The sequence below is a fragment of the Schistocerca cancellata genome, chromosome 2 (genome assembly GCF_023864275.1).
Source record: "Schistocerca cancellata isolate TAMUIC-IGC-003103 chromosome 2, iqSchCanc2.1, whole genome shotgun sequence".
Classification (NCBI taxonomy): domain Eukaryota; kingdom Metazoa; phylum Arthropoda; class Insecta; order Orthoptera; family Acrididae; genus Schistocerca; species Schistocerca cancellata.
In genome coordinates, this window is record NC_064627.1 from 977,561,122 (window position 1) to 977,586,991 (window position 25,870).

General features: G+C 43.3%; 1 protein-coding gene across 3 annotated transcripts in view; it reads right to left on the reverse strand.

The window, feature by feature from the left end:
* Positions 1–3,024: 3,024 nt before the first annotated feature.
* The window catches only part of LOC126162959 (uncharacterized), a 28,338-nt gene continuing 5,492 nt past the window's right edge, over positions 3,025–25,870 (reverse strand). For all 3 annotated transcript variants that reach the window (XM_049919797.1, XM_049919796.1, XM_049919798.1), the window contains exon 3: positions 3,025–3,777. In XM_049919797.1, the coding sequence (XP_049775754.1) occupies positions 3,365–3,777 (413 nt within the window). In that variant the 3' untranslated portion in view covers positions 3,025–3,364. The remainder of the gene's footprint in view (positions 3,778–25,870) is intronic.

Genomic DNA, 25,870 nt, shown 5'->3' on the forward strand with positions numbered 1-25,870 from the left:
GTTATGTGATCTAAAGGGTTGTAGAAGTGGTTATGAAATTGCAGTGGTGTAGCCGATGTATTTATATGAGTGACTGCTTTGTGTATTTTGCTAGTTTCTGCTCGTTCTATAAAGAATTTTCTTAAATTGTCTACCTGTCCATAATGTAGATTTTTTATGTCGATAAATCCCCTTCCTCCTTCCTTTCTGCTTAATGTGAATCTTTCTGTTGCTGAATGTATGTGATGTATTCTATATTTGTGGCATTGTGATAGTGTAAGTGTACTGAGTGCTTCTAGGCCTGTGTTACTCCATTTCACTACTCCAAATGAGTAGGTCAATATTGGTATAGCATAAGTATTTATAGCTTTTGTCTTGTTTCTTGCTGTCAATTCTGTTTTCAGTATTTTTGCTAGTCTTTGTCTATATTTTTCTTTTAGTTCTTCTTTAATATTTGTATTATCTAGTCCTATTTTTTGTCTGTATCCAAGATATTTATAGGCATCTGTTTTTTCCATAGCTTCTATGCAGTTGCTGTGGTTATCCAATATGTAATCTTCTTGTTTAGTGTGTTTTCCCTTGACTATGCTATTTTTCTTACATTTGTCTGTTTCAAAAGCCATATTTACATCAGTGCTGAATACTTCTGTTATCTTTAGTAATTGGTTGAGTTGTTGATTTGTTGCTGCCAGTAGTTTTAGATCATTCATGTATAGCAAATGTGTGATTTTGTGTTGGTATGTTCCAGTAATATTATATCCATAATTTGTATTATTTAGCATGTTGGATAGTGGGTTCAGAGCAAGGCAGAATCAGAAAGGACTTATAACCATGAGTGGGGTATACTATCAAAAGCTTTTTGGTAATCAATTTATGCGTAGTGTAGCGACCTTTGTTTAGTTTTAGTTTGATATGTCACCTCTGCATCTATTATCAGTTGCTCTTTACATCCTCGTGCTCCTTTGCAGCACCCTTTTTATTGTTATTATTATTATTATTATTATTATTATTATTCTATCTATGGGGCCGTGGAAACATCACGTCTGTTACCATTAGGGAAGAAGTGTAATTCGAAACTGATCATTTCATAATTAGCGGTCTCGGGATGAATCATGCAAAGCAATATTTGTCAAAGGTGTAATGCGTGTTAGGTGTAACAGCGCGTGGGATTGACGGCGTTTTTATACTGTATGCACTGTCTGCCAGACAGGAATTAGTTGCGAGTGGAGTAACGTGCCTGTGGCAGACTCCAATGACATATAGACGCATAGAATTTTCTCATTGTAAACCTCTAAAACAGTTTGGTAGATGTATGGCATACACTAACGATGAATATGTGGATATGCTTCTGGTTCTTGGTGCATCTGATAACTGGGTTTGTGTTGCTGCTTGTGAATATGCTGTTAGATATCCTCGTCAATGCTATCCAGATAAAAATGTGTTTCGTCGTACGGAGCTGCCCCTTCGGGAGTCAGGTTCTCTCCTTCCACCACCGCACAACAGAGGTAATCCACAGACTCACCGTATTCCAGCTATTGAGGAAGCTATTCTGGAGGTCATACACCAAGAAACTAAGCAAAGTACATGTAGCGTAGCAAGGCAGCTGTGTGTCTTGCAATACACAGTTGTTAACGTGGTGCACGAGCATGGGTTGCACCACAATCATTATGCTATCATGCAACACCTGCATCCTGCAGATCGCCATCAGCGGATACAATTCTGTGAATGGTTCCAACAACAACAGGAAGCCAATGATGACTTAGTGAACACCATAATATGACTGGATGAAGCAGCATTCACTTGTAAGGGTGTCATCAATATGCACAATGCCCACCATTGGTGTGAGGTTAACTGGCAAGTCACCTGTGATCATGGATATCAAGTTCACTTTGGTATCAACGTCTGGGCCAGAATATTGGGCGACAGGAGTTTGGACCTTTACATGTTGCCTGCGCGAAGGTATCATGCATTCCTATCAAACTATCTGCCTGATGCACTGGAAGATGTTCCACTACATGTTCGGCAGAGAATATGGTTCCGACATGATGGTGCACTTCCACACTCTGGAATTAATGTGCAACAGTATTTGGACAGAACATTTTCAGGAAAATTGCTTGGACATGGAGGTCCAGTTGTATGGCCACCGTGTTCACCTGACCTAAATCCCCTGGATTTTTTCCTGAGCGGACACCTGCAGGAGTACGTGTGTACTCTACTCTGTCAACGAATGTGGGAGAATTGGTGGCACATGTTCATGCTGCTCTTGTTACTGTGGACGCAGCTTTGCTGTGAAGGGTCCAGGACTGGAAGATCCAGCGAGTTGCGCAATGTTTAGGCGTGCAGGGAGGTCGCTTTGAGCATCTGTTGTTCTGAGGACAACATATTCTGTCATGCGATCATTAATATGGACAGTATTATTGCCACTGGTTGCTAATGTCTGACATCTGAGTACTCATATTACATGTAGTATAAATGACAAGAAGACGTTGTGTTATTGAATTGTGCTATCATCTTTAGCATCTCGAAATTGATATTGTTTTTGTAGTTGTTCTGTCCTATGACAGGTCATTGGTTTCAACTGTCTATTTCTTAGTTGTCTAACCATGTATTTCTTATGTTCAGTGTAGCAAAAATGTTGTAAATTTAGGATACAGAATGAAATAAGCAAATAAAAAAAATGTGCCCCAATCCAGGATCGAACCCTCGATCTCCTGCATGCTAACCCAAAACTTTTTCCACTGCACAAACTGTACAGCACAACTGACAAGTGCTGACAGAGATACCATACATTTGGTAGCAGTGTTGCCAGACTGCCACTCTTTAACTTCCTTTTTCTGCAGATGTATTCATCAGACAAAATTTTGTGACAGACATTTTTTTATCGCTGGTAAGTGAGGAGTCGAGCTACGATGTTCGAACGCATGAATTTTGCTTCGCCTTTATTCTGTATTATATTTCCTGTCTGCTAGATTATATTAAGTAGTATATAATACACAATGAAGTGGTAAATCAGCCACCACAGGAAGCGTAAGATCAACACTAGACTTACTTCATCAAATAATTTATTTTAGGGCTTACAAAATATGCTTCACAGAGTTCTTAAAACAGTAAAATGATATTCAAAATATATCCATGAATATTAATTTCAAAATACATTTCTTGTTCATTACAGCTTGGATTACACCGACTGTTAAGAGCATATGTATGAAAATATTTACCAAGTGAGGTAGTGAAAAACTCTTTAATGTGTTTTCATATGATGATGCTGCAAAGGGCATAAAAATATTTTCCTCAATTCAACAAAACATGTCAATCAAACAGGAATCTTCATTAATGGATCTTAGGCAACCATAGTTGATGGTGTAAATTTTCAAATATCAGGTAATCAGTCTTTTACAGCTCTGGCAGTGAACCAGTTAAAAAAACAAAGACCAACTGTGAAAAGTTCCACAGCTGGCATATCAGCAAAGGTACCACACGTACCAATCACAAAAAAGTTTGCTGCATAACAAAGGGCAGCAGCTAAAGCATAGTAATTTCTTGCCACATAGCCTATATAACACACAAAAAGTAAACTTAAAATTAAAGACATGTCAGACATATAGTCGCTAGGTTTTTTACTAACATAATAACACACAACAGGAAACACTGCTGCTACTATATTCATAAGTGCAAAGTTGCCATCATAGCCATAATAGAGATGAAGCTCTGTTGCCAAGCATGGGAAACACAAGGTTGAACTCAGAAACAGAATGTTGTTATACAATGTTCTCAACTTATGTCCATATTGTGGGTTACCTGCAATGTAAAACCATAATATTAAAACTGAAGAACTGCTTATGTTGTAGGAAAGAAACAACTTTTACTAATGATAAGACAAACTTCTATTGAATAGTAACCACAAAATACGTTGGTTGCTAATGGAAATAGCAGTCTAGCTTATAACAAACCACAGAAACTAAAAAACTACTTCATGAGTAAGAAGGCAACTGCAATGTGTGTCACATTCACACAGATTGTTTTAAAAGAGGTACAGAAAAATGTATCACGCTCAAAAAAAACCTCTTTCAATAAACTTAACATGATATATTAGAAAATTAGATGATTTAAAAAAAGGTTTATGGCCTTCTTGTCTGTTTACATTATCTATAGCTATTAAGTCTGTCTGAGGACCAAACATATCTACATAAATAAAAATTCATTGCCGCATATTTGGAAGATCATTACTTGAGAATGGCTTGGCTGATTTTTCTTTCGTTGTGTTCATAATTGACATTACAGGGTTTGCATGAAAGACAATTTTTGGAAAATCCACTGGAAAAATCAGAAATCTGGATGGTATTTTTGTATGAAAAATCTTAATTTAAGAAATGTGATGCTCAGTTTACAGTTCTGCAGTTATATGTTTTCATTTTTTTAAAATGTGATATTCAGTTTGACAGTTCTGCTGTTGAATGCTTTTATAACAATTCCTCCGGCGGCTGGCTGATTTGGTGAAGACAACCAGCATCGCACGCGGAGTGCAAGCTGAGCTTAATATCTGCAGCATAGTGCCCAGAGTCGATCGCGGTCCTCTGGTTTGGAGCCGTGTGGAGGGTCTAAACCAGAGGCTCAGACGACTCTGCGACTATAATGGTTGCAAATTCATCGACCTCCGTTATTGGGTGGAGAACTGTAGGGCCCCCCCTAGACAGGTCAGGCGTGCACTACACACCGGAAGCAGCTACTAGGGTAGCAGAGTACGTGTGGCGTGCACACGGGGGTTTTTTAGGTTAGAGGGACCCCCCCTTGGGCGAAACGATAAAATACCTGACGGCTTACCAGAGAGGACATTATCATCGTTGATAAAGAACGTCCGTCCTCAGAGACCAAAAACAGGAAAAGTTAACGTAATATTGGTAAACTGCAGGAGTATCCAGGGCAAGGTTCCTGAATTAGTATCTCTTATTGAAGGAAATAGTGCGCATATAGTATTAGGAACGGAAAGTTGGTTAAAACCGGAAGTGAACAGTAACGAAATCCTAGACACAGAATGGAATATATACCGCAAGGATAGGATAAACGCCAATGGTGGAGGAGTATTTATAGCAGTAAAGAATTCAATAATATCCAGTGAAGTTATTAGCGAATGTGAATGTGAAATAATCTGGGTTAAGCTAAGTATCAAAGGTGGGTCAGATATGATAGTCGGATGCTTCTATAGACCACCTGCATCAGCAACCGTAGTAGTTGAGCGCCTCAGAGAGAACCTGCAGAACGTCGTGAAGAAGTTTCGTGATCATACTATTGTAATAGGGGGAGACTTCAATCTACCAGGTATAGAATGGGATAGTCACACAATCAGAACTGGAGCCAGGGACAGAGACTCTTGTGACATTATCCTGACTGCCTTGTCCGAGAATTACTTCGAGCAGATAGTTAGAGAACCAACTCGTGAAGCTAACGTTTTAGACCTCATAGCAACAAATAGACCGGAACTTTTCGACTCCGTGAATGTAGAAGAGGGTATCAGTGATCATAAGACAGTGGTTGCATCAATGACTACAAGTGTAATAAGAAATGCCAAGAAAGGAAGGAAAATATATTTGCTTAACAAGAGTGATAGGGCACAAATCGCAGAATATCTGAGTGACCACCATCAAACGTTCATTTCTGAGGAAGAGGATGTGGAACAAAAATGGAAAAAATTCAGAAACATCGTCCAGTACGCCTTAGATAAGTTCGTACCGACTAAGGTCCAAAGCGAGGGGAAAGATCCACCGTGGTATAACAATCATGTACGAAAGGTACTACGGAAACAAAGAAAGCTTCATCATAGGTTTAAGAGTAGTCGAATCATAGCTGATAAGGAAAAGCTGAACGAAGCGAAAAAGAGCGTAAAGAGAGCAATGAGAGAAGCATTCAACGAATTCGAACATAAAACATTGGCAAACAATCTAAACAAGAACCCTAAAAAGTTTTGGTCATATGTAAAATCGGTAAGCGGATCTAAATCCCCTATTCAGTCACTCGTTGACCACGATGGCACCGAAACAGAGGACGACCGAAGAAAGGCAGAAATACTGAATTCAGTGTTCCGAAACTGTTTCACTGCGGAAAATCGTAACACGGTCCCTGACTTCAGCCGTCGCACGGACGCCAAAATGGAAAATATTGAAATAAACGATATCGGAATTGAAAAACAACTGCTATCACTTAGTAGCGGAAAAGCATCCGGACCAGACGAGATACCCTTAAGATTCTACAGTGATTATGCTAAAGAACTTGCCCCCTTTCTATCAGCAATTTATCGTAGATCGCTGGAAGAACGTAAAGTACCTAGCGACTGGAAGAAAGCGCAGGTCGTTCCCATTTTCAAGAAGGGTCATAAATCAGATGCGAATAATTATAGGCCTATTTCGCTTACGTCAATCTGTTGTAGAATAATGGAACATGTTTTGTGTTCTCGTATTATGACGTTCTTAGATAATACAAATCTCCTTCATCATAACCAACATGGATTCCGCAAACAGAGATCATGCGAAACTCAGCTCGCCCTATTTGCCCAAGAAATTCACAGTGCCGTAGACACTGGCGAGCAAATTGATGCCGTATTCCTGGACTTCAGGAAGGCATTTGATACGGTTCCGCACTTACGTTTAATGAAAAAAATACGAGCTTACGGAATATCGGACCAGGTTTGTGATTGGATTCAGGATTTCCTAGAAGAAAGAACTCAACATGTCATTCTTAACGGTTCAAAATCTGCAGATGTAGAGGTAATTTCGGGAGTACCGCAAGGAAGCGTGATAGGACCTTTATTGTTTACAATATACATAAATGACTTAGTTGACAACATTGGTAGCTCCGTGAGGCTATTTGCAGATGACACGGTTGTCTACAAGAAAGTAGCAACATCAGAAGACTCGTACGTACTCCAGGAAGACCTGCAGAGGATTAATGCATGGTGCGACAGCTGGCAGCTTTCCCTAAACGTAGATAAATGTAATATAATGCGCATACATAGGGGCAGAAATCCATTCCAGTACGATTATGCCATAGGTGGTAAATCATTGGAAGCGGTAACGACCGTAAAATACTTAGGAGTTACTATCCGGAGCGATCTGAAGTGGAATGATCACATAAAACAAATAGTGGGAAAAGCAGGCGCCAGGTTGAGATTCATAGGAAGAATTCTAAGAAAATGTGACTCATCGACGAAAGAAGTAGCTTACAAAACGCTTGTTCGTCCGATTCTTGAGTATTGCTCATCAGTATGGGACCCTTACCAGGTTGGATTAATAGAAGAGATAGACATGATCCAGCGAAAAGCAGCGCGATTCGTCATGGGGACATTTAGTCAGCGCGAGAGCGTTACGGAGATGCTGAACAAGCTCCAGTGGCGGACACTTCAAGAAAGGTGTTACGCAATACGGAGAGGTTTATTATCGAAATTACGAGAGAGCACATTCCGGGAAGAGATGGGCAACATATTACTACCGCCCACATATATCTCGCGTAATGATCACAACGAAAAGATCCGAGAAATTAGAGCAAATACGGAGACTTACAAGCAGTCGTTCTTCCCACGCACAATTCGTGAATGGAACAGGGAAGGGGGGATCAGATAGTGGTACAATAAGTACCCTCCGCCACACACCGTAAGGTGGCTCGCGGAGTATAGATGTAGATGTAGATGTAGAATACCAAATTCCATATCGAGTATTAATATTTTGCGAAAAAGAATACAATTGAAAGTGACACTTGTGTGTGTTATTGTTGGTGATCATATCTTTGGTGTGCTGTGAAGGTCGAATTGATGTCAGTTGTGGTAATTTAGTATGTTGCAATCATTAAATTGATTTCATTCATGGTTTATTTCTTTGTAAAAAATGCCACCAATGAGGTGTTGAAATATTGGTCAGTGTTCATGCTTTGCAGGCCAACTACACGACTGTTGAGTCAATGATACTGATGAAGAGCGTATATAGGTTTTGAGGCAAACTGAATATGAATTTCTCAAGTGCAATCAATTGTGAGTCCAGAACGATGAAAGCAGTCAAGATTGGCTCACCCAGGTGGAGCTTATGCACAAAATAATTTGGAATGTCGACCAAACAGATAGTCAAACACGTGTTATTGGTGGAGATCATATCTTTGGTGTGATGCAAAGATTAAACTGATGTCAGTTCATGGCAATTTGGTATGTTGGAAACTTTCAGTTTGCAGTTTATTTCATTGAAAAAAAATGCCACCAGTGAGGCTTCAAAATATCGGTCGGCACGTGCAACACAAGCCAACTACATGTGTGTCAAGTCAATGTGACTGACGAAGAGCACAGACAGTGTTTGGAGGCAAAGTGAATAATTATAATACAATAAACACTTTCTGTTAAAACGAACTGAGAGAAAGAACAAGCTAAGTTGTGCTGTGAAAATGTGTGGTTTTGTTTTTCTTTTCATAGTCATTTTTAACAGAAAACAGGAAAGTTATTTTTATGGCTAACTTTACAATCCTACTTGTTTGTAGACTAAAATCATGCAAAATACTGTCATTAAAGCTCCTATCCTCACAGATCCAGCAGCTGTAAAGGTCTCCCTCATGGCCTGTAATGATTCCAACCAATTTACTGCTTCGTTTTGACTTCTGCTCCCAATTAAGGTTCTGTTTGCAATAACAATAAATAAGGTCCGAGACATGGAGGGAGGAGGATATGGAGAGACATGGGAGAGGAAATGGATATGAGAAGGAGGGGAAGGACATGGATATAAAGAAGAGGAAGGGGGAAGGAAGGGGGATATGGGTACAGCAAGATGAGGCAGGGAGAGATGGGTAGAGAGAGTTTTTTTTTTTGGTGGGGTTTAAGGGCGCTCAACTACTGAGGTCGTTAGCGCCCAGTCACAGTTATTAGAGCACAGGGAATCTAGTAAAACTCAAGGGGAGGGGGGACACCAGAAAGGCTTGACAAAGATGCAGATAAAATAAGTAAAAAAGTTAGATATCTTTGGACAAACCAACCAAAGTTATAAAACGCAGAACACGAGCAGCTGCTCGAGCGTCATCAGCTAAAATATCCAGTAAAGTAGATGGCAGGGACAGGACAACACGAGATTGACTAAAGCGGGGACACAATAAAACATGGCGCACTGTTAATGCCTGACCACAAGGGCACTGCGGGGCTGGGTCACCGGAGAGCAAGTATTGGTGGCTAAACCGGCAATGCCCAATCCACAACCTGGTCAGAAGGACCTCCTCTCGCCGAGATGGTCGGGAGGAGGTTGTCCAAGCAGTTGGGAGCGGTTTTACTGCCCGGAGCTTGTTTCCTTGGAGGGATGACCAAGCATCCCACCACAACGACACAAGCCTCTTACAAACGTCCCCACGAACGTCTGATGACGGGACACAATGGGAGGCTGACCGAGGCAGGAGGACTGCAGCCTTGGCCGCAGCATCTGCACCCTCATTCCCAGGCACTCCTACATGTCCAGGAACCCACAGAAAGCGGACAGGAGAACCATTATCAGCGAAAGAATGGAGGGACTGCTGTATCCGTTGAACCAAGGGATGGACCGGATAGGGAGCTCCAAGGCTCTGAAGAACACTGAGTGAGTCAGAGCAGAGTACATACGATGAATGGCGGTGGCGGCGGGCATACTGAAGGGCCTGATGAAGAGCAAAAAGCTCGGCTGTAAAGCTGGAGCACTGGTCGAGGAGCCGGTATTTAAAGGTGGCAGCCCCGACGACAAAGGCACAGCCGACACCATCGTCAGTTTTGGAGCCATCGGTGTAAATAAAGGTGTGACCGGCAAGTCGAGCACGAAGTTCGACAAACCGTGAGCAATACACTGCAGTCGGAGTACCCTCCTTTGGGAGTGAGCTGAGGTCGAGATAAATATGAACCGGAGCCTGGAGCCAAGGTGGTGTCGGGCTCTCACCCTCTCTGAAGGTGGTAGGAAGGGCAAAATCCAATTGTCACAGCAGGCGACGGAAGCGGACTCCGGGGGGCAGCAGGGCAGACACATACAACCTGTACTGACGGTCGAGAGAATCTGCGAAGAAGGACTGGTAAGAGGGGTGGTCGGGCATAGACAACAGCCGGCAGGCATACCGACACAGCAGTACGTCGCGCCGGTAGGTCAATGGTAATTCGGCAGCTTCAGCATAAAGACTCTCGACAGGACTAGTGTAGAAGGCTCCGGTTGCAAGACGTAACCCCCGATGGTGGATGGAGTTGAGACGGCATAAGAGGGATGGCCGAGCAGACGAGTAGACGAAGCTCCCATAATCCAGCTTCGATCGGACTATGGACCGATACAAGCGAAGCAGGACAGTGCGATCCGCTCCCCAAGATGAACCACTAAGAACTCTGAGGACATTAAGGGAACGTGTACAACGGGCCGCCAAATAAGAGACATGCGGAGACCAACACAGTTTCCTGTCCAACGTGAGCCCTAGAAACTTAGTTGTTTCCACGAATGGGAGAACAACGGGACCGAGATGTAAGGATGGCGGAAGGAACGCTTTATATCGCCAAAAGTTGATACAAGCCGTCTTCTCTTCAGAGAACCGGAAGCCATTTGGGTCATTCCATATCAAATCACCCAATAAAAAATAAATTTTACACCCACCTCCTTAGATTTTCATGAAATTTGGCTCAAATGGTTCTAATACCATCCTGACAACACCTGCAATTTTTTTTTTTTTTTGCTGTATCTCTTACAGGTTTTTTTTAATAAATTTTTAAAGTTTTTATGTTTTGCGTTTTCTGAACCTTCGGAAATGGTCAGTTTAATTTGTATTCAAAACTTTAAATTTGCTTATCTTAAAAACTCTTTTAGATAACATCATGAATTTTTGCAGCAAGTTTATTTATTATACATATTTGAAGATAAAAATGATGCTATTAAAATATATTAATATTTTCTATGAAAAAAAAAATATATATGTATTTTTTTTCTTTTTTTTTAACGGATGTTTTGTTTTATAAGAATTGCAATATCTCGAGTCTCAGACCTGATAGAATGCTCAAATTTGTTTTAATTTACTCTTAAACATATAGGCTACTTGATAAAACAAAAATGATGGCTTTTTAACATGTTTATTAATTATAGTAGATTACATTAGAATTATGTACAAAGATAGTTTACTTACGACACTTATGTATAACCCAACTGATTGCTTGAAACATTGAATTTTTTGAGTAATTTTGTCTTTTTAATAAACATTAATGCTGATTCAAACTGTTTTTCCACTTCATCCAAGAGCTTTCAGTTCTTTTGATACAGTCTTTTTTGAAGTAATACATTCTCCCAGTGCCGCTTGATTAAGGTGCGTCTACTACACAGACTATGTGCTCCAAAGGCACTATGCAGGAATCTTCTCTTTCAGGCCAATAAAATGATGCAGCGGGTCCTGAAGGATGTAGAAATAGAATTTCTGCATCTTCTTCATCATTGAATATTGTTTTTACCAGTCCAAAGTACCAGTTACCATTTTAATTTGCAGCCACATAGCAATTTATGGATGGTTCAACACGAACCCAATCAGAAGAAGAATGGAAAGAAAAGACTAAGGAGGGTTTTACACTATCTGTAGTCCTTCTAATTTCAAGGTTGTTTGTTGGAAGTGGTTTGAAGTTATGAAAACTTCTAGTTCCAGGAATGGTTCGGGTTGCTGAAAAACGTTTTTCTAGTTTTAACCATAGCAAATCAGCTTCTTTTTTGTCAATAAAGTGAAAATGAATGTTTTCAATATCTTTTTTCACAAAACTTATACACATCGATTGCTGTCATTATTTGTTCTTTGTCTGAAAGCTGTAGACTGGCTTTCCTTAAAATTCTTTTAATAGTTCCTCCTAGGCCATCACAAATTGACTTCCCATGACTTGTTGCAAAAAAAGAGTGTTGGGCCTTCAAGTCTCTCAAGTGTTCAGTCAAATTTTTAAAACTGTTTCTATTTTTGTACTGCCCAGCACAACCATCTGTAAAGTAGTGAACTGAGTCAATGTCAGTATGATGTAATGACAGCCACTTTGTAATTTCTTTTTGTACAAAGTTAACAAAACCAGTGTCATGTTCTTGGTCATCACTAAAAAAACAGTGGTTGGAAACAAAAACATTGTTTTCCTCATTTCTTAGAAAAACTCCAGCTGGGTGTAGAGTACAACCACCTCTATTCCAGTGGTAACTTTGGATCTCATTTTGTATAACAAAGGAATAATTTTCACTGAAATCCATCACAATAATTGCTGTTTTGGGTGGTGGGTCTTCTTTCAATCTTTTAAAGGCTGCTGATTGGGATTTTGCTATAAACGAATGTGGGGTGAGCTTTTCCAATGACCTAACCAATAAAGAAATGTAGTCTTCAACACTGATAGATTGTTTGATCATTTCTGCCCTGTCTGTGTTAACCCACTGACTGATTACAATTTCTTCTTCTAAATCATAATCTTCACTTAGTTTTTCAGTTAAGCACTAGTGCAGTATTTGCAGGACTGCTGTTGCAATGATGTAGCATGCAGTTTTGGTTTTCTGTGTTGCACACAAGCATCTTAATTAGGTCTTTATTAGTTTCTTCAATTTTCACAGCATCCAGTAATAGTTTAACATTCTGGTGGATACTGCACACACATACAGTGTGTGTGCCTGCAGCACCAGCAAGGATACACCATTTAGGTCTCAAGAAACAAAATTTTGAAAATCCTACTTCTACCTCGGGATTCTCTCATTTGAAAGAGTAATAGCGTTCTCTCAAGTTACACACAATGAGTCTTTTTGGCATGTACACATTTTTTTGAACACTTACTTTGTCTTTTGTTCCAGGTAGCACTCTGGAACTTTCATCCTTTTCATAAAAATCTGTTACAAGTCTTACCGTATTTTCAGAAAGAGTTTTACCTTTTTTTGGACCAGGAGTTTCCAAAATACCCTTTTCAGATTTTAGCTTTCTAGCTTGTCGCACCATGTACTCACTTACATTAAATTCTTTCATCACTTTATTTCGAGTCCAAGAATCTGGAGCCAAGGTCAGAATCTGGATTTTTCTAGACCTCCCAACAGATGAAATCTTCTCTTTCATAAGAGAAATCATTACATCAAAATCCTTTGCTTTCTCAACCACACTTTTATCTTCTTCGTCATCATCAGAACTTGGTGCATCATATTTTAATGCTATTGAAACCGCCTTTTTTGCAGTCTTTTCAATACTGCTAACCTTCCTTTTAAAATAACACCCTTTACTTTGTTCTGACAAGCCATGAAGCTTTATCGGTGTTAAATCTAAATAATCAAGAGCAATGTTTGTTTGTACGAGGGATTCATTTCTGGATTCCAATGATTCTAATTCAACCATGACTTCATCTGTTTCACTTTCATTGACTTCAACTCTTAATTTTTCCTCACAAAAGTTATGGCATGTTGAGCAAAGCTTTTGTCCAGGTTTTATGCTAATATTTTTTGTCAGTAATTGTTTAGAAAGATCCAAGCCTACACTTCTCAACGATTTTTTGGGGGCTTTTTGTGTTTTTTTAGTGGGTCTACACATGTTGTTTGATACTTTTCAAAAACATTTAAAAAGTAGTAGCTGTGGTGTGAACATATATTCTTAAATTCACACAGATTAATTCCAGACCGTAAGTGGATCAAATCTTTTTCTTCCTCACTCAATTCTGATACCGGTTGTAACTTTTTTGAAGGTGTGTAGGTTGTTTGGAAACAGTCAGATTTTTTAAATAACCCTACACTACAGGTTTGAATAGCTGACATTCTGATTTCACTTTTGGTCTGATTACTGTTCTGGTTACTTTTATAGGATATTGGAAAAGAATCTCTGTAAACTAAGCAACCGTACTTACTGAGAGTTCGAATAAACTTAATAAAATACTATCCAAGCACTATTTAACACTGTAATAATTTTTTACTTCAAAACACAGGAGTAACAATACAAAATCCAAGTGTACATTGTTACTCCAAGAAGACAAAAACTTATTTTCGGTGTCTAAGTCACTTGGCATTTTTTATTTTTAAAATATAATTAATATTATTTTAAAAATTAGATAACTATTAAACAGGTTAAAAAGCCAACATAATTTTTCTTTTATCTAATAGCCTATACAATTAAGAGTATTTTAAAACAAGTTTGAGCTTTCTATCAGGTCTGAGACTCTAGATATTGCAGTTTTTGTAAAACTAAACATCCGTTAGCTAAAAAAATAAAATAAAAAACTTATAAATTTTTTTTCATTTGGAAGAATTTAATATATCTTTATGGTAATTTTTTTTAACATTTAGATATAATACACAAGCTTATTCCAAAATTTCATACTGATATCTTGAGTATTCTTTTATATACAATTTTTTTTAGCTGTGAGGACACGTTTAAGTTACAATTTCCGACTGCTGAAACAAAGCCAAATCTAAAAACTTTAAAAATTTATTAAAAAAAAAAAACTATAAGAGATAGAGCAAAAAATTTTACAAGTGCTTTCAGGATGATAAAAGAAGTAATTGTACCAAGTTTCATCAAAATCTGACATGGTTGGTGTCAAGGCCTGGGTGACTTGACATGGAATGACCCATTTGCCACGCTCCATGAGTATAGGCTGTCTAGACAACGCTGAAGGCAGCGCTCCAGGAGGCATGTTCTCTGGGCACTGCAGTAGATCGCGAAGTCATCGACAAAGAGAGAGCCTGAGACATTAGGTGGAATGCAATCCATAATTGGATTGATCGCGATGGCAAAAAGGGCTGCGCTCAAGACGGAGCCCTGAGGCACTCCGTTCTCCTGGAGGAAGACGTCGGACAATACGGAACCCACACGTACCCTAAACTTTCGATCCGTTAAAAAGGAATCAATAAAAAGGGGCAGGCGACCGCGTAGGCCCCACCTGTGCATAGTGCGGAGGATACCTCCTCTCCAACAGGTATCATAAGCCTTCTCCAAATCGAAGAACACGGCTACCGTTTGGCGCCTTCGCAAAAAGTTGTTCATGATGAATGTCGACAAGGTCACAAGGTGGTCAACAGCAGAGCGGCGGCGATGAAAGCCGCATTGGACATTGGTAAGTAGCCGTCGAGATTCAAGAATCCAGATTAACCGAGCATTAACCATGCGCTCCATCACCTTACAGACACAGCTTGTAAGAGAAATGGGGCGGTAACTAGAAGGAAAGTGTCTATCCTTCCCGGGTTTGGGTATAGGAACAACGACGGCGTCACGCCAACGCATGGGGACCTGACCTTCGGTCCAGATGCGATTGTAGGTACGAAGAAGGAAGCTTTTGCCCGCCGGAGAAAGGTGTGCCAGCACCTGAACGTGAATGCCATCTGGCCCCGGAGCAGAGGGCCAGGACAGTGCAAGTGCACGTTCGAGTTCCCGCATAGTAAAGGGGGCATTATAAGTTTCCAGATTCAGCGAGTGGAAGGAAGGTCGCCGAGCCTCTTCTGCCTCTTTCCTGGGAAGGAAGGCAGGATGGTAATGGGCGGAGCTTGAAACCTCCGCGAAAAACCGGCCGAAGGCGTTGGAGACAGCCACAGGATCAACAAGGACCTCATTACCTGAGGTCAGGCCAGGTACCGAGGAGTGGGCCTTAATGCCCGACAGCCGGCGCAGGCTACCCCAGACGACAGAAGAGGGAGTAAAACTGTTAAAGGAGCTGGTGAAAGAGGCCCAACAAGCTTTTTTGCTGTCTTTGATGACTCTACGGCAATGCGCTCGGAGTCGTTTGTATCCAATACAATTCGCCAACGTAGGATGGCGGCGAAAGGTGCGTAAAGCACGTCGTCGAGCACGGATAGCGTCTCTACAAGCCTCATTCCACCAGGGGACAGAAACGCGACGTGAAGAAGAGGCAGTACGAGGAATGGAACGTTCGGCAGCATTGATGATAACAGCCGTGAGGTATTCGACCTGACTGTCACAACTGACAAAATCGTGGTCCGGAAAGGTCGCCAGGGAGGAGTAAAGACCCCAGTCGGCTTTTGGTATGTTCCAGGTAGAAGGACGTGGGGATGGGGTGTGGTGCAGGAGACGAACGACACAGGAGAAGTGGTCGCTCGAATAGGTGTCAGAAAGGACATACCACTCGAACCGACGGGCAAGAGTGGTAGAACAGATCAAGAGGTCCAAGTGGGAGTAGGTATGAGTAGAGTCCGAGAGGAAAGTTGGGGTGCCAGTATTGAGACAGACAAGATTGAGATGGTTGAAGACATCCGCCAAGAGTGAGCCTCTTTGACAGGATGCAGGAGAGCCCCAAAGGGGATGATAAGCATTGAAGTCGCCGAACAATAAATACGGCGGAGGAAGCTGAACAATCAGGTGCATCATGTCAGCCCGACTAACTGCGGATGACGATGGAGTGTAGATGGTACAAACGGAAAAAGTAAAAGCAGAAAGAGTAATACGGACAGCTATTGCTTGGAATGGGGTGGTCAATGGGATGGGATGGTAATAGACATCGTCCCGAACTAGCAACATGACCCCACCATGAGCTGGGATACCGTCCACAGGGGTGAGGTCATACCGCTCCGAGGTATAGTGGGCAAAGGCAATACGGTCAGTTGAGCGCAACTTGGTTTCCTGGAGACCAAGGACGAGTGGACAGTGCAGGTGGAGGAGCAGTTGTAATTCCCCCCGATTAGAGCGAATACCTCTTATGTTCCAATGTAACAAGGCCATCGCTAGTCAAAGAAGAGGGGGAACGAGACGGGAAGAGCTGGTCACCTCGACGGCCGCGGAGGGCCAGGTTTCGAGGGAACAACGCTACAACCGGCGGGAGGCGGATCCTGTTCCATCGAGTCGTCGCCAGCTGCGGCCGCTGTCCCTGGTGGTGTAGGAGGGGCAGCATCATTTGCCGACGAGAGGCCACCTGAGCGCCTGGCAGCAGAGCGTCCTGGCGAAACTGAGGACGGCCGGGAGCAGCGACTCACGGATGGAGCGTCAGACGAAACGCGCCGTGGTGGAGAGGGGGAGAGAGACTTCTTCTTGGAGGCCTTCTTGGAAGTCCGAGGAGGCACAGGGATGGTGGGCTGGACCCGAAGAAGGTCTTCACGCGCGGGGTCTGTTTTGGAACGCCGGACCTCGGAAGCTGGGGTGGCAAACGTTTCCCCAATGGACGCCTGAGAAGAGGATCACTTCTCAGGCGGCGGGGGGGGGGGGGGGGGGGGGGAGGAGGAGGAGGAGGAGGAGGAGGAAGGGTGGCCCCTGGGGCAGAGGGGGCGGGGGCCACGGGGGAGGAGGATTTGGAAGGGAGGGATTTGGGAGGCGGAGGCAGAGACCCCGGATGGGGAGAGGAGGCGGAGGGGGGACAGGATAGGGGTGAGGATACCGCAGAAGGAGTGGACGCAACTGAGGCAAACGAAGCGGTCAACGGCACAGGATGGAGGCGGTCATACTTCTTCTTGGCCTCAGAATAAGAGAGATGATCCAAAGTTTTGAGTTCTTGTATCTTCTTCTCCTTCTGATATGCGGGGCAGTCTGAGGATCTAGGCGAGTGGATGCCAGGACAATTAACGCACCGAGGTGGTGGGGTGCATGTATGTTCCTCACGAAGAGGACGTCCACAATCTCCACAAAGGGGCTCAGCCTCACACTGTGATGACATGTGCCCAAAGCGCAAACAGCGAAAGCAGCGCATAGGAGGCAGGACTTAAGGTTGCACATCGCACCAGTAGCACATCACCTTTACCTTCTCCGGGAGAACATCCCCCTCGAAGGCGAGGATAAAGGCCCCGGTGTCGATGCGATGGTCTTTGGGGCCGCGCTGGACTCGCCGGACGAAATGCATGCCTCGGCGCTCCAGGTTTGCCCTGAGCTCCTCATCAGATTGCAGCAGGAGGTCCCGATGAAAAATAACCCCCTGCGTCCTATTTAGTGCTAGATGCGGGACAATGGACACTGGGATGTCCCCGAGGCGGTCGCACGCCTGGAGCGCCGCCGACTGTGTGGCGGAGGTGGTCTTTATAAGAACGGACCCTGAACGCATCTTGCTGAGAGCCTCGATTTCCCCGAAGATGTCTTCAATGTGCTGAACAAAGAACATGGGCTTGGAGGTGGCGAACGTCCCCCCATCGGTTCGAGAACAGACCAAATAGCGGGGGAAGTACTTCGCCCCAAGCCGGCGGGCCTGTCCCTCCTCCCAGGGAGTGGCCAAGGAGGAAATGGCAGGAGAACCAGAACTAGAGACAGTACCTTTTCTTTTGAAAGACTCGGCCGCAGAGCGACCTGATAGGTGTTGACGTTTCATCTGCGAAACGTCCGCCCCGATACCACCCACTCCGACCAGGGGCTCTCCCCACGGGCGCCACCCAGCCTCAGCAAGGGCCACCTGGCAGGATGACCGTTGCCGGGAGTCCTGATGCCCCAAGGAGACGGGCATCTACTCCTTGGTCGACGTGGGGAGGGTGCAGCTCAGGTATCAGCAGTACGATCCCTGTGTTGTCAGGGGGCTACAACCTAGAGGGTACATGACGACCCCACCACAACGGGCTGGCTACCGTGCTGGATTTCAGGTGCCATGGAAAGTCCATCAGGATCGTAGGTGCAGATGGGGACGCACTATGGGCCGTAACTTGTACAACCCATCAGGCGTTTAGGCCCAATTTGAGGAATAGTGGGTATGGTTACAACGCCAGTACAATGCTGAGTGCCAAGGTCTTAGTGCACTGAGGACCAGTGGTACACCACGTAAGGCGTCCTTCCCCAAAAGGCTCATACTTCTGTAGAATTTTGAAAAATGGAGGTCAAACCCCAAGGGGGACCATCACATGGAAGGCCGAAACGGTTGAAACTCCTTTTAGTCGCCTCTTACGACAGGCAGGAATACCTTGGGCCTATTCTTACCCCGGACCCGCAGGGGGAGGGTAGAGAGAGTGTGGGACACAAGATGTAGAGGGAGTGGGGGAGGCTGATAAGGCCAAGACAGGTTGGAGGAAAAGGAGTTGGACAGAGACAGGCAGAGGGGAGAGGGGGGCGGAAGGAGGTGGTGGTGGTGGTGGTGGTGGTGGTGGTGGTGGTGGTGGTGAAGGAGGAGGAGGAGGAGGAGGAGGAGGAGGAGGGGCAAAGGAAAGGGGAGAGGAGGAGAGGTATAGAGAGAGGGTAGGAGAAGGAGATTAGGACATACATCCAATTTCTATACATATTTAGCAATTGCAAAGCATTGTTGAGTTCGCTAGCTCAGGGATACATATGTTAAATACAACACCCTACAGAAGCCTGTTCAAGGAACTAGGGATACTAACTGCTGCTTCCCAGTACATTATTCCTTAATGAAATTTGCTGTGGGTATTACAGTATATTGATAATTTTTACTTATGGACCGTCTGACAGCAACTGAATAAAACACAATTTTAGTGCCATACGCGTTTCGCCTTTATTTTCTGCAAGGCATCATCAGTGGCAGGTTGCGTGGACAATTTCTTACATATTACGCTCCTGTTGCATTTTTGGTGTTGTTCTTCTTCTTATGAACGCCAATTTGCAGTTTTTTCCACATTCCACAGCACTATGCACTGAACGCTTGTTTTGGCTTCTGTTGCCGACTGTCAAAAAAAATACCGTAATATTACACGCAACTGAGGAAGGCAGGACTATAAAAGTTGCTGTGGGTAATCTATCTCTTTTTCAAACCAACAGATCAGTTTACAGAATCAGTCCTAGAAATAAGAATAATGTAAGGAGTAGAGGGAACAATTTACTGAATAGTACAAGTGTCGAGACACTGAACAACACATAAACAAAAGTGAGAAGTTTGCTAGCTTTCAGATGAAGCTTTGCTCTACACACACACACACACACACACACACACACACACACACAACACACACACACACAGAGAGAGAGAGAGAGAGAGAGAGAGAGAGAGCTTGACTGGGTCGAGGGGTTGTGTTGTTGGATGGACTGGGTGAAGGCGGAAAGACGACTGTGTTGGAGAACTGCGGCTGATGGCTGTGAGGGAGAGGCAGTGGGAGGTCAATGGGATTGGAATGGAGCACTAGCACTGGTGACCTCATTCTCAGTGCAGACAAGGGAACTTGTTTCCAGCAGCCAATGACAGGGAGGTTTGGTTTAGAGGGAGCAGGTAGGACGAAGGAAGGGAAGATTTGGGGAAAGAGGATATGGCTGCATAATGTGTGAAGTTAGGGTCTTGGGGCAGGGTTAGTAGAGATTGAGACCATGAGGATTACAGGATTGAAGGATGGGTTGAAAGGACAGTTCCCATCCACATAATTCAGAGAAGCTGGTGCCTGGGGGAGAGGGGGGAGGACCCATCTGGCATGGGTTATGAAGAAGCCATTGAGATCAAACACACTGTGCTCAACAGTGTGTTCTGCCACTGGGTGGTCAATTCTACTCTTAGCCACAGTTTGGCAGTGGCCATCCATTTGGGTGGACTGCGGGCTGATTGTCATATTCACATAAAATTCTATACAAAAGTTACAGCAGGACTGCTATATGAATATGATGTGATTGCTTTCACAGGATGCCATGCCTCTGATAAGATAAGCAAGTAACAGGACTGCAGAAGGATGTGCTGAGTGTGTGTATTGGACTGATCTTGTGGCAAGGGTCTGGGAGGGGGTGAGACATGGATGGCTGCTTCAAACCCCATGCCACTGACATCCTTCACCCCCAACTCATGTAGCATCCTGAAACAACCTTAAGAGCAGACAGAAAAACCAACAGAACTCTATTGGAGTGATGAAGGCTTTCGGACCCTGGAAGAGATCCATCTGAATCCAAGGCTGGGGAACTAACCAAGGGGGGATGGTTGGCAGAAAACAAGAGGAAGAGGACAAGGAGGGGAGATGAAAATCACGGCAGAGAGAAGCGAGGCAGAGCCCAACTGGTAAACCCACCTGAGGAACGGGCAGAGGGCAGGCAATGTCCAGAAGCCACAAAAGAGTAGAATGGGAGGGGTGAGCAGAGGTAGAGCAAATAGTGATGGTATTGTAAGCCATGAGCTGAGACCACTGAACCAAAAGGAAAGGGATACCTGTGTCAACTAGAAGACTACAGACAGGGATAGTGTGAAAGACACTGAGGGCTAAATGGATACCACAATGGCAAACCAGCTCCAAAAGGAGCATTGTGGAAGGGGCAGAAGATCCATAAATTTGACAACCATAGTCCAGATGAGACAAAACTAAAGCCTGATAAAGGCAGAGAAGAGTCAAATGATCCATGTCCCAAGAGATGTGCACAAGGAAGCAAAGGACATCAAATGAGATTTTAACTCTGCAGCGCAGTGTATGCTGATATGAAACTTCCTGGCAGATGAAAACTGTGTGCCAGACTCGAACTCGGGACCTTTGCCTTTTGTGGGAAAGGTAGGAGACGAGGTACTGGCAGAAGCAAAGGTGTGAGGAGGGGCGCGAGTTGTGCTTGGGTAGCTCAGATGGTAGAGCACTTGCCTGCAGAGTGAAAATCTCATTGTGGAAACATCCCCCAGGCTGTGGGTAAGCTATGTCTCCGCAATATCCTTTCTTTCAGGAGTGCTAGTTCTGCAAGGTTCGCAGGACAGCTTCTATGAAGTTTGGATGGTAGGAGACGAGGTACTGGCAGAAGTAAAGGTGTGAGGATGGGGCACGAGTTGTGCTTGGGTAGCTCAGATGGTAGAGCACTTGCCCACGAAAGGCAAAGGTCCCGAGTTCGAGTCTTGGTCTGGCACACAGTTTTAATCTGCCAGGAAGTTTCAAAGGACATTGAGTTTACGAAAATAGCCAACGCTCAGATGTACAGCATGATGGCACCAAGCTGTGTCGTAGCCTTATGAAGTAAGCTTGTTGACAAAAAGAAGACCCAAGTAATGAAATGGGGACCACTGTCAGGTGTTGGGCATCAAGATAGAGGTCTTGATCAGGATGGACTGTAGTAAGGTGACAGAAATGCATCACCCTCAACTAAAGGGAAGAGAACTGAAAATCATGCGAATGTGTCAAAGCAGAAGGACGCTGGATGGCAACCTGGAGCTGTTGCTCTGCAGAGGCCATCAAGTGGGATCTAGCCCAAATACAGAAATAATCCAAACAAGGAGCGGGGTGCCAATGGTGCAGCAGATGTTGCAAGTCCATTAATAGTGATGAGAAAAAGGACACTTAATACAGAGCCCTGAGGAACGCTATTCTCCTGGGTGTGCGTAGAGCTGAGAATAGTGCCAACCTGCACTATGAACAACCAGTGAGGCAGGATCTGACACACAAAAGCTGGGAAGGGGCCCCGACGATCTCACTTACGGGGGATAAGTAGGGCATGATGGCACCAAGCTTTGTCGTAGCCTTATGAAGATCAAAGAAAATGGCAACAAGATGGCAGAACTGAGATGAGGTCAGCTGAACTGCAGTTTCCAATTGAAGCAGATGATTGACTGGAGACCATCCCTCCTGAAAGCTGCTTTGGTAAGGAGATAAAAGGTCCCAAGATTCAAGGATCCAACTGGACAGATGAGACACCATCCATTCAAACAGCTTGCAGGGGACATTGGTTTGACTGACTGGCTGTAACTATCAAGGGACAATGGATCATTGCCGGAATTAAGAACATGGACCACAATACTGACTCTCCACTACAAGGGGAAACTGCCTTGGAGCCAATACAGTTACACACCAGGAGGAGATAATGACATTGTCAAGGATTGAGGTGTTGAAGCAATTGGTTATGGATGGGATCGGGCCCAGGGGCTGAATCGTGGGAAGACGAGTGCACCAGCAAAAAGTTCATTGCAGGATTCCACCTGACAAGGGATAAAATGTTCAGCCTGCTCTTTCCAGAGGAGGAAGGCCACTGCATAGGAAGCTGACGCTGATGCCTTTGCAGGATGGATTGTGAGCTGTTCTGTGAGAACTGATGGGATTCGCACATGGCCGGGAATGGAAGAATGCTGCTGACAACCTTGGAGGGTGTGGCATGTAGTCCACAAATGTGACAAAGGGACAGAAGAACCTAGGGAGAAGATGAACTGCTCTTAACATACCCGCCTGCTCTGTTTCATCAAGTAACAGGCTCTGGCATGAAGACATTTAAAGGAAATAGGGCTGGCAGAGGACAGGTGCCACTTAAGGTGTTGCAAGGCACAATGGAAATCACGGATAGGGGTGACAATGGCTGTGATCCACCATGGAACTGGCTGGCAGTCAACAAGGTCTGTCTAGAGGGGAACGACAATGCTGGTGGCAGAATGACCTTATGGACAGGTTATAAATGACTTCATCAATACAAGCTGACAAAAAAGGTGTCAACATGGCCTGGGAGGTATACAGAGGCCAATGAGCATGATGGAAAGCCCAGCGGGGTAACCTGGTCCTTAGGAGGTGGAAAAGGAAGGAGAGGATCAGCAGGAAGTGGTCACTATCACAGATGTCATTATGTGGCAACCAGTGTAGGAAAGGAAGGAGGGGAGGGGATGTGAGCAAAAGAACAATGGCAGAGAAAGTGACATAAGCAGCACTAAAATGAGTAGGGGAACCATCAGTAAGAAGGCACAGGTTGTAGTCTGCACGGAACTGGTCAATGAGGAGCCTCCAACTAGATGAAAAATCCCTGCCCCACAAAGAGTGATGGGCACTAAAATCCCCAAGGAGAAGGAATGGAGGGCAGAGTTGCAGAAGGAGGGGAGTTAGGGCAATGAGTGTAGGTGGCCCATCAGGACAGACATAGATATTGCATACCATGACTGCAGAGTCCAAGTGGACCCAGACAGCAACTGATTCCAATGTTGTATGAAGGGGGATCCATGTACTAATAATGTCTATATGGACCAAGTGAAAATGCCACCGGGAGCTCTCAAAGGGTTGACCTGTTTCTGACAATGTGCAGAACTCATGAAGGGTCGGTGTGTAAGCATCAATAAAATGAGATTTCTGGAGAACGGCACAAGCTGCCGAGTAAAAGGAAATAAAGGATTGCAACTCCAGTAAATGGAGGTAGTATCCATTAGAGTTCATTGAATAAGCATGGAACGGCACCTGGAGGGTTAGACATGAGAATTGCAGGAGAGAGGAAGAGGAGAGGGGGAGGGACTGGGTTGAGGATGAGGAAAGAACATAACAGAGACAAAGTTAGATGACATCAAGACAGGGTGAAGATGGTAATACTTCTAATATGCCTCAGTGTAGGATAAATGATCAAAGGACATATACTGATGTATCTCCTTTTCCTTCTTATAAACTGGGCAATCTGACAAGTGTAGAGAGTGACAGTCATGAAAACTAACAAACACAGGCAGCAGAAAAAACATTAAGATCTGATAAGTAGTATGACTACAATATGAAACACAGTATAGAGCTTCAACAGGGCATTACGTTGCCCTTAAGGCAATATGGAATATGTAATGAGGATGTATAGTTTCATGCTGGGGTAATTAGAATTGGTAGCTTTCTTGTAGATAAAGTAGAGTATTGTAATATGTAACCTTAAGTTACAAGTACCACAGGAATACTCAATTGTTGGGCTAGGCGAGAAAATCATAATGTGATGTAGTAAGCGGAATGACAGAGTTGGGGATTCAGAAGGGTAAACAAATCGCATGAAGTCACTTGCAGAAGCAATACATCCAAAGACCAAAGTGTCATCCATTCTAGGCTGGACTGGGTCCAACAGAATGTAATTGTGGTAGTTAGTGCAAAAAGTACATCTAACTTCAAGTTAGGCTCATGTAATGTATAAACTGTTTACAAGCACCATACGATAAAAACTATTACGCCAAATTAATAATCTGGCAATCGTAAATAGACATACAGAGGTGTGAAACTAATCGCCTCATTCCAGATGTAAGTTTGTCAAGTCATATTCTAGTTTATTCAAATACTGTTACAAGGAACGTAACACATTAAGACTTAAAATTAAAACACGTAGACTGCCATACTTGTAAAATAAGGAAAGGAGTAATTTAATAAGACAAAAGGAAATCCTGAAGATGTATAGCTGTGAGAATATACTAAAGAAATGTACTGGGTTACTAATCTACTGATCATGTCATTTCAACGACAATTTATGAATTAATGTTATTGGCATACAATTCATTTATACTAATTAAATTCTACTATTTATTTAAGCAAGATCCTAACTGTCAGAATTTGCATCATTAGCTGATAATTAGCAGTAAGAGACAAATGTGAAATGAAACGGAGAGGGAAGTAAAATGAATCTATTTAACAGGAGCACTGTCTCACTCTCCATAGGCTTTCCTGTACCTGTATTCTCTGGCATGTCAGGGTGATAGCAGTGTTCACACAACTTACTGTCAATACACTATAGTATTGCACTAAAACAAGTTACAGCTCAGAGTTTACAATCACTAATCATTAGTATCATACAATTAATTCAGTGAAATTATCTCAGTCAGAATATCCATCAATATCCAATAATTAGGTGGAAAAGAGAAGTAATGCAAATATATTTTTGCTGATATTAGGATATGTATTATCTTACATGCTGTTGTCAAGACAAATTTTTGCGTTTTTCAGGGCTCTGGTCATGAATATAATTAATAAGTCACCTACACAGAATAAAAAGAAGAATGTCCATTCACATGAGGAATAATGTAGAAATACAATTAGTGATGACTTGTAAATGAACAACTGTTAAAAGATATTTTTTTCTGTGATAACTAATCAAATGAACAGTTCCTGTATGACGTGAGCACACAATGTGTATCCAATGTGATATGTTAAGTACAAACCAAACAGCTTTATGATTCCATTTATGGCCTAACTATTAAGAGAGAAATGCTTGAAGCAAATTTTTGTAATGGAGAAAAAGATAATACAGTTGAGCTTGTCCAGTTTCATGGGGGTTGTTAGTTTAACTAAACCAAGATAACCGAGCTCATTTCATAGTTAATGAATTTAAGAGTGGACTGCATGCATGACTAATTAGAAAGTCCATATTATAGTCTCATTCAGAGGCTAGGCAGAAGTTA